General features: G+C 44.0%; 1 protein-coding gene across 1 annotated transcript; it reads left to right on the forward strand.

The window, feature by feature from the left end:
• Nucleotides 1–350: 350 nt before the first annotated feature.
• On the forward strand, nt 351–2,087 carry LOC311128855 (ly6/PLAUR domain-containing protein 6B-like; the record flags this gene model as incomplete). Its single annotated transcript, XM_084161075.1, has 4 exons — nt 351–471; nt 609–707; nt 924–1,054; nt 1,890–2,087. The coding sequence occupies 4 exons, from the start codon at nt 351–353 to the stop codon at nt 2,085–2,087; spliced, it is 549 nt and encodes a 182-aa protein (XP_084017201.1).
• Between the last annotated feature and the right edge of the window lie 7,448 nt (nt 2,088–9,535).

Below are 9,535 nucleotides of genomic sequence, written 5' to 3' on the forward strand. Positions count from 1 at the left end.
CTCTGAATGTCCTTGAGTGGCCCAGCCGGAGCCCGGATATGAACTCGATCGAACATCTCTGGAGAAACCTGAAAATAGCTGTGCAGCGACGCTCCCCATCCAACCTGACAGAGCTTGAGAGGATCTGCAGAGAAGAATGGGTGAAACTCCCCAAATACAGGTGTGCCAAGCTTGTAGCTTCATACCCAAGAAGACTTGAGGCTGTAATCGCTGCCAAAGGTTCTTCAACAAAGTACTGAGTAAAGGGTCTGAATACTTATGTAAATGTGATATGTCTGTTTTGCATGTACACAGCCATCCTGATCCTTTCTGTGTCTGTGTTGAAGGTTACTGCTAGAGAGACTGTGAAGATGTCATTCTCCATGGCTCTACACCTCACTACCGCTGTCCATCTCCTGGCACTGGTGGCCATATGTGACCAGGTTAAAGCTGATCGCATCAACTTCTATAATGTCAAACCTCCTGTGGAAGGTGCTTTTCTGCTTCCTGGTTGAAATTATGTCATTTCTTCAACAATGACGTCAACTTTTTATACCTGAAGTAACATTTATATCCATCAAAAGAAACGTTTGAACAGGAGGAATTTGAGTGAAAACATGTCTTTGCAGCCACTCCATTCCCTAAAAGCTTCAAGTGCTTCACCTGTGAGAGAGCTGCAGACGACTACAGCTGCAACCGCTGGGCTGAGGACAAGTGGTGTCCACAGAGTGAGTTCCCTCTGTTGTTACACGTAGATAATGTCATATATTATCAATTTCTTTATTGTTTTCATTGACATTACTGATGGGGCTAACCAGTACTTAATAACCATTGTTATTATTGCTGTTACACTGTTATAATAGCTGATGATTATGCAGTTCTAGCCAATGCATGACAAAACCAGCAAGCCAGTTGACTAATGTATATTTCTTGGTCATCCTCAGATACACAGTTCTGTATGACAGTGCACCACTTCACCAGTCACGGCAAGACCAAGTTTGTGACCAAGAAGTGTGCTGCTCGTGAGGAGTGTCATGCGTCTGGCTGTAGACACCACAGGGACATGGGTCACACTGTAAGTCCATACACCTAAACTCATCCACACACACAGTAAATTACCTAAACCCATCCACACACACAGTAAATCACCTAAACCCATCCACACACACACAGTACATCACCTAAACCCATCCACACACACACAGTACATCACCAACCATTATCTACTCAGGCTCATTTGTAGAATCATCTAAAAAGTCTTTGCCATTACTGCTGCCCTTGGGTTTTGAATTTGTTGTCACTCACTCCTCCACTCTCTCCTCTCTTCTCTCCCTCTCTCCTCTCTCCTCTCTCTTCTCTCCCTCTCTTCTCTCCCTCTCTCCTCTCTCCTCGCTTCTCTCCCTCTCTCCTCTCTTCTCTCCCTCTCTCCTCTCTTCTCTCCCTCTCTCCTCTCTTCTCTCCCTCTCTCCTCTTCTCTCTCCTCTCTCCTCTTCTCTCCCTCTCTCATCTCTTCTCTCCCTCTCTCCTCTCCCTCTCTCCTCTCTTCTCTCCCTCTCTTCTCTCCCTCTCTTCTCTCCCTCTCTCCTCTCTCCTCTCTTCTCTCCTCTCTCCTCTCTCCTCTCTTCTCTCCTCGCTCCTCTCTTCTCTCCCTCTCTCCTCTCTCCTCTCTTCTCTCCCTCTCTCCTCTCTCCTCTCTTCTCTCCCTCTCTCCTCTCTCCTCTCTTCTCTCCTCGCTCCTCTCTTCTCTCCCTCGCTCCTCTCTTCTCTCCCTCTCTCCTCTCTTCTCTCCCTCTCTCCTCTCTTCTCTCCCTCGCTCCTCTCTTCTCTCCCTCTCTCCTCTCTTCTCTCCTCGCTCCTCTCTTCTCTCCCTCTCCCCTCTCTCCTCTCCCTCTCCTTGTTCTCCTGAAAAGGAGTGTGTGTCATGCTGTGAGGGTATGATCTGCAACGTGGAGGTCCCTACCAACCACACCAACGCTGTGTTTGCCATGAGGCGGCAGGCCTACAGCTCAGCCCCGTCCCAGACCCCTGTTAGGACGACGTGGGGCTGCTGCTGGCTGACGTTACTGTCCGCTCTGGGCCTGAGGCTGACCAGGCTGGTCCTACTGTGACACCACTGTCTCTCAGAACAGGTCCCTATAGAGGGGACCAGACTGTACCAGACCAACATGTTCCTCTGAACATGGAGGATGTGTGTTGTTACAAGTGTGATGGTAATCTGTGATAAAGATGTCACATGGATCGATCGATCAATCACAAAGGACTACAGCAGTGTCATAATGACTGACGCTTGGTTTACCAATGAACACTGATGACACTGGTTGCATCTACATAAGCCAATGGAACTGGAGAAAATCATCCATGGAACCAATAGAATTGGCCAGAGGACCAATAACAATGGTCAGTGGATCTACAGAAGTGGATGCAGATGCAGAGCATTGGACTGCAGATGCAGAGTGTTACTGTAGATGCAGAGTGTTACTGTAGATGCAGAGTGTTACTGTAGATGCAGAGAGTTACTGTAGCTTGCTGGCTAGTGGAGTTGGCTAGCAGAGAAGAGGAGTCAGCCAGAAGGGTTCAAGGAGGATAATGGTTTGTTCCATTTTGCCCATCATAAGTCTGTCTAATATCCACTGCTTATTCAAAGATGGAGGCCCAGTAACTGTTCCCTCACCCAGCTCCTGCCCTGCCAGAGCCCTAAACTACTGTAGGGGACATGAGTCTGTTCCCTTACCCAACCCCTGCCCTACACTACTGTTCCCTCACCCAGCCCCTGCCCTACACTAATGTTCCCTCACCCAACCCCTGCCCTACACTAATGTTCCCTCACCCAGCCCCTGCTCTACACTAATGTTCCCTCACCCAACCCCTGCCCTACACTAATGTTCCCTCACCCAGCCCCTGCCCTACACTACTGTTCCCTCACCCAGCCCCTGCCCTACACTACTGTTCCCTCACCCAGCCCCTGCTCTACACTAATGTTCCCTCACCCAACCCCTGCCCTACACTAATGTTCCCTCACCCAGCCCCTGCCCTACACTACTGTTCCCTCACCCAGCCCCTGCCCTACACTACTGTTCCCTCACCCAACCCCTGCCCTACACTACTGTTCCCTCACCCAACCCCTGCCCTACACTACTGTTCCCTCACCCAGCCCCTGCCCTACACTACTGTTCCCTCACCCAGCTGCTGCCAGAGGCTTAAACTACTTTAGAGAGCATGAGACTGTTCCCTCACCCAGCCCCTGCCCTGTCACAATCTTAAACTTTATATAGGGAGCATGCCGAATGAGAGGCTGGAACCGGGAGACTTTAAATGTTCTTCAGAACATTCCCTGGATTATTCATGGTCCTGGCATCCCTGTTTGGGATTCCACAGCACGGCAGTGCACACATGGACCAGGAATGAGACAGTGACTGACTGGACACAGGCAGGAATAGCATGCCCCATTCCCCTTGGATTAGGGAGAACTTTGAGAGACTGGCGCTTAGCTCTGTCAAAGCCAATTTATGAATACTTGATCCACAGTATGTCACAAATAAGATATATTTTGCACTAGAATTGTACTAAATATTGTTTCTTGTATTTTTATATAACATAACTTTATATAAAATGTCTAAAATAAAATGGAAATAACGTGAATTTGTAAAGATTTACATTTCTGTATATGTTGCTTTACACAACAACATGCCTTAATGACATTACAGTGCTACATTTACCAGATTAGATTCTCTTTAAATCGAGAGACTACATTTATTAGATGTATTATCTCTTTAAATCGAGAGACTACATTTACCAGACGTATTATCTCTTTAAATCTAGAGACCACATTTACCAGATGTATTATCTCTTTAAATCTAGAGACTACATTTACCAGACGTATTATCTCTTTAAATCTAGAGACTACATTTACCAGATGTATTATCTCTTCAAATCTAGAGACTACATTTACCAGATGTATTATCTCTTTAAATCTAGAGACTACATTTATCAGTGACATTGCAGAAGACCAATGTCTTTGGTCATACGGCAACATGGTGCACATGACAACCCTTATATAGACCCTAGCATGTGAGGCTCACACACAATACCAAGCTGTGTACTGGCCCTGTTTCTACCTCGTGTTTTTAAGAGGTCCTATCACATCTGATCATAGAACTGGATATCTGACAAACAAGCACTAAGATGGCATGTGACATTTTTTTACATAAATACAGTGCATTCGGAAAGTATTGATACCCTTTTCCTTTTTCCACATTTTGTTAAGTTACAGCCTTATTCTAAAATGTATTAACTTGATTTCCCTAATCAATATACACACAATACCCCATAATGACAAAGCAAAAACATGTTTTTATAAATTTTGGCAAATTTATAAAATAAAAACAACTGATATCACATTTACATAAGTATTCAGACCCTTTACTCAGTACTTTGTTGAAGAAGCTTTGACAGCGATTACAGCCTAGAGTCTTCTTGGGTATGATGCTACAAGCTTGGCACACCTGTATTTGGGGAGTTTCTCCCATTCCTCTCTGCAGATCCTCTCAAGCTCTGTCAGGTTGGATGGGGAGCATTGCTGCACAGCTATTTTCAGGTCTCTCCAGAGATTCAAGTCCGGGCTCTGGCTCTGCCAATTAAGGACATTCAGAGACCTGTCCCGAAGGCACTCCTGCATTGTCTTGGCTGTGTGCTTAGGGTCGTTGTCCTGTTGGAAGGTGAACCTTCGCCCCAGTCTGAGGTCCTGAGCGCTCTGGAGCAGGTTTTCATCAAGGATCTCTCTGTACTTTGCTTCGTTCATCTTTCCCTCGGTCCTGACGAGTCTCGCAGTCCCTGCCGCTGAAAAACATCCCCACAGCATGATGCTGCCATCACCATGCTTCACCGTAGGGATGGTGCCAGGTTTCCTCCAGATGTGACGCTTGGCATTAAGTCCAAAGAGTTCAATCTTGGTTTCATCAGACCAGAGACTGTTGTTTCTCATGGTCTGAGAGTCCTTTAGGTGCCTTTTGGCAAACTCCAAGCGGGCTGTCATGTGCCTTTTACTGAGGAGTGGCTTCCGTCTGGCCACTCTAGCATATAGGCCTGATTGGTGGAGTGCTGCAGAGATGGTTGTCCTTCTGGAAGGTTCTCCCATTGCCACAGATTAACTCTGGAGGTCTGTCAGTGTGACCTTTGGGTTCTTGTTTACCTCACTGACCAAGGCCCTTCTCCCCCGATTGCTCAGTTTGGCCGGGTGGCCAGCTCTAGGAAGAGTCTTGGTGGTTCCAAATTTCTTCCATTTAAGAATGATTGAGGCTACTGTGTTCTTGGGGACCTTCAATGCTGCAGAAATGTTTTGATACCCTTCCCCAGATCTGTGCCTCGACACAATCCTGTCTCGGAGCTCTACAGAAAATTCCTTCGACCTCATAGCTTGGTGTTGTCTGACATGCACTGTCAACTGTGGGACCTTATATAGACAGGTGTGTGCCTTTCCAAATCATGTCCAATCAATTGAATTTACCACAGGTGGACTCCAAGTTGTAGAAACATCTCAAGGATGATCAATGGAAACAGGATGCACCTGAGCTTAATTTTGAGTCTCATAGCAAAGGGTCTGAATACTTATGTAAATAAGGTATTTCAGTTTTATTTGTATTTATTTTAGCAAACATTTCTAAACCTGTTTTTGCTTTGTCATTATGGGGTATTGTGTGTAGATTTCAGAATAAGCCTGTAACGTAACAAAATGTGGAAAAAGTAAAGGGGTCTGAATACTTTCCGAATGCATGCAAATGTCTGGTCAGTTATGTGCAAAAATTATCATTGCCATAAAGTTGTGAGAGATAAAGGATATTTTGACTTTCCCTGTCAGCAACATAATAAGGTTGACCTTCTAGGAAAATAACCTTCTTATCATGTTTTATTGATATTTAATGAATATGTCAAGAAACCACGTAATGTTGTGCTATTTATGACCAAGTAATAATAATTCCTATGAACTGCTATAAAATGTTGGTTGTTCCTTGTTTTCACAGAGCTTGATGACCGTGACTGCCTGGCTCCATTGAAATGGCAAATGCTAAAAGATTATTTCAAACTAACCTTATTAGTTTTGTGAGGAATTGTAAAAGGGCAATTCATATGTGCGGAATCTTCACCTTACCCAGCTAGCACATTTGGTTCCTTGGAAGTTTTGGTTTCCCAATGGTTCTGGGAATGAAAACTGAACGTTTTTTAAACATTCTGAGAACGGAAGTGAAAATGTTGCCTGTTGAGTTTAGTTTATTAGGGTCCCCATTAGCTACTGCACAGCTAGTCTTCCTGGGGTCCACATAAAATGTACAAATACATGACAAAGTACAGAACAGTAATAGACAAGAACAACAAGATATTACTTTAAATTCTAAATAAAATAATATATACAGTCGTGGTCAAAAGTTTTGAGAATGACACAAGTATTGGTCTTCACAAAGTTTGCTGCTTCAGTGTTTTTAGATATTTTTCAGCAGTCCAATCCCTGTACCTTTTGCAGAATATCAGTCTGTCCCTGATGTTTTTGTTGGAGAGAAGTGGCTTCCTTGCTGCCCTTCTTGACACCAGGCCATCCTCCAAAGGTCTTCGCCTCACTGTGCGTGCAGATGCACTCACACCTGCCTGCTGCCATTCCTGAGCAAGCTCTGCACTGGTGGTGCCTCGATCCCGCAGCTGAATCAACTTTAGGAGACGGTCCGGGCGCTTGCTGGACTTTCTTGGATGCCCTGAAGCCTTCTTCACAACAATTGAACCTCTCTCCTTGAAGTTCTTGATGATCCGATAAACGGTTGATTTAGGTGCAATCTTACTAGCAGCAATATCCTTGCCTGTGAAGCACTTTTTGTGCAAAGCAATGATGACGGCACGTGTTTCCTTGCAGGTAACCATGGTTAACAGAGGAAGAACAATGATTTCAAGCACCACCCTCCTTTTAAAGCTTCCAGCCTTGTCCTCGTCAACACTCTCACCTGTGTTAACGAGAGAATCACTGACATGATGTTAGCTGGTCCTTATGTGGCAGGGCTGAAATGCAGTGGAAATGTTTTTTGGGGAATAAGTTCATTTTCATGGCAAAGAGGGACTTTGCAATTAATTGCAATTCATCTGATCACTCTTCATAACATTCTGGAGTATATGCAAATTGCCATCATAAAAACTGAGGCAGCAGACTTTGTGAAAATTAATATTTGTGTCATTCTCAAAAATACTATTTACACACTATTCATATACAGTTAAATTAGATATTTAGAAAGAGGAGAGGTGCTGTGATAAAATGTTTTTTTTAAAGCTAAACCTGCTTTTTGCCTGAGTAACCTCTGGTGGCAGAGCATTCCGCAATGACATGGCTCTATACATAACTGAGCGACGCATTAAATCTGTTTTTGGTTTGGGTACCGTGAAGAAACCCATAGAGGCGTGTCTGGTCGGAGCGTACATTTTTAGGTTGCACGGAGGTTCTGAGAAAGTATTCCTGGGAGGTTTTATTAACGTTCTGAGATGGAAAATTATAGGTTGTTTGAAGGTAATTCAATTACGTTCTGAGAACGTTTCAATGACCCTTTTATTAACACTGCTAGCTTAGTAGTTGTTATCAATAGTTTTTAATAGTTGTTTTCACTGTTTTGAACTCCAAGCACACATTCATTTGTTTAGGCATAAATCATGCAAACACATTTATTTTTTTATTGTGGCACAGCATCAGTGAAATTCAAACCAACAATCTTCTGTTCTCTATCCATGGAATTAGTCCACTGCGCCACCAGGATTGAGCTAACATGCCATGTTTTTAAAACTCATACAAAGCTGTTCATTTTAGTCTATTCAAACAGACCCCATTTCAAAGGAAACAAGCACTCATTAAGATCACACTTAAAGGCATACTTCTGGATTTTGGCAATGAGGCTCTTTATCTACTTCCCCAGAGTCAGATGAACTCGTGGAGACTATTTTTATGTCTCTGAATGCAGTTTGAAGGAAGTTGCTAACTAGTGTTAGCTAACTAGCGTTAGCGCAATGACTGGAAGTCTATGATAACTGCTAGCATGCAAGGAGTTATCACAGACTTCCAGTTAATGGTAGTTAGCATTGGCTCGCAAAACGACCTCTTAACTTCCTTCATACTGGACATAGAGACATACAAATGGCATCCACGAGTTCATCTGACTCTGGGGAAGTAGAACCCTGAAGTATCCTTTTAACATTCTCAGAACAATTTGAGAACATTACTTTATTAAATAGAACCACGAGGAACCCTGTAGGAGACGTTATGCTGAAGTAATGAAATTCCAACAGAAATATGTTGTTTCTTAACGTTCTCTGAACTATTGGAGAGCATTCACAATGTCAAACTAATTGGAGAACATTCCTAGAACATTACCAAAATGTAAATGAAATGTAACCATGTTTGAACTTTTAGAAAACATTCTGTTAAAGTAATGAAGTATCAAGATTTGTATTTTGTCAGTTCCTTAAATTACATTTACATCATTTAGCAGACGCTCTTATAATAATAATAATATAATAATAATTATCCAGAGCGACATACAAATTGGTGCATTCAACTTATGATAGCCAGTGGGACAACCACTTCTTCTTTTTTTTTCTTCTTTTTTTAATGGGGTGTGAGGGAAGAAGGATTACTTTATACTATTCCAGGTATTCCTTAAAGAGGTAAGGTTTCAAGTGTCTCCGGAAGGTGGTCAGTGACTCCGCTGTCCTGGCGTCGTGGGGGAGCTTGTTCCACCATTGGGGTGCCAGAGCAGCGAATAGCTTTGACTGGGCTGAGCGGGAACTGTGCTTCCGTAGAGATAGGGGAGCTAGCAGGCCAGAGGTGGATGAACGTAGTGCCCTCGTTTGGGTGTAGGGTCTGATCAGAGCCTGAAGGTAAGGAGGTGCCGTTCCCCTCACAGCTCCGAGAATGTTCCAAAGCCAAGCAACTATCCTGCACCATTCTTAGAAAGTTGTGGGAAGGTTGAATGCAAAATAACCATAGGACAACCACACTCTCACCAAGCTCTAAGAAACATATGGTTCTCAGAACATTATGTGCTAGCTGGGTACAAGGTTCATATGGTACAATGAACGATACCCCAAATATCGGAGAGGGGATCTGTATTTCTTGTGATAGTGTTAATGGGAGCTGGAGGGCCATTATCAGAAGCTCTTCTGTTTGCTTTATTTTCTCAGGAGTGGTGCTCAGCTCGGCTTGCAGCGAAGACGTTGTGCGATTGATTAGCATGGTTGGTTGTGATGGATCGGCCCGTCTCTCATCACAGCTCCCATAACATCCCTATCCAGTGAGCGTGTAGCCAGTAGGGGCCCCACCTGCACCAAGCCCTTGCGTGTACCATGAAGGAGGGTGTTGAAGGGACTGTCAAAACAAGACATTCACTTCCTGAAATTAGGCCCTTGGGCAAACTTCTCATTTCTACCCTAGTCTGATGTTTTTTCTTCAAGCCAGACTTTTACCTAACCATTGGTAAACATGATCTAAGAACAATACAGGTCAGAGAGAGAGAGAGAGAGTGTGTGTGGTGTGTGC

This window comes from Coregonus lavaretus, assembly GCF_964263955.1.
Source record: "Coregonus lavaretus genome assembly, chromosome: 5".
Taxonomy (NCBI): domain Eukaryota; kingdom Metazoa; phylum Chordata; class Actinopteri; order Salmoniformes; family Salmonidae; genus Coregonus; species Coregonus lavaretus.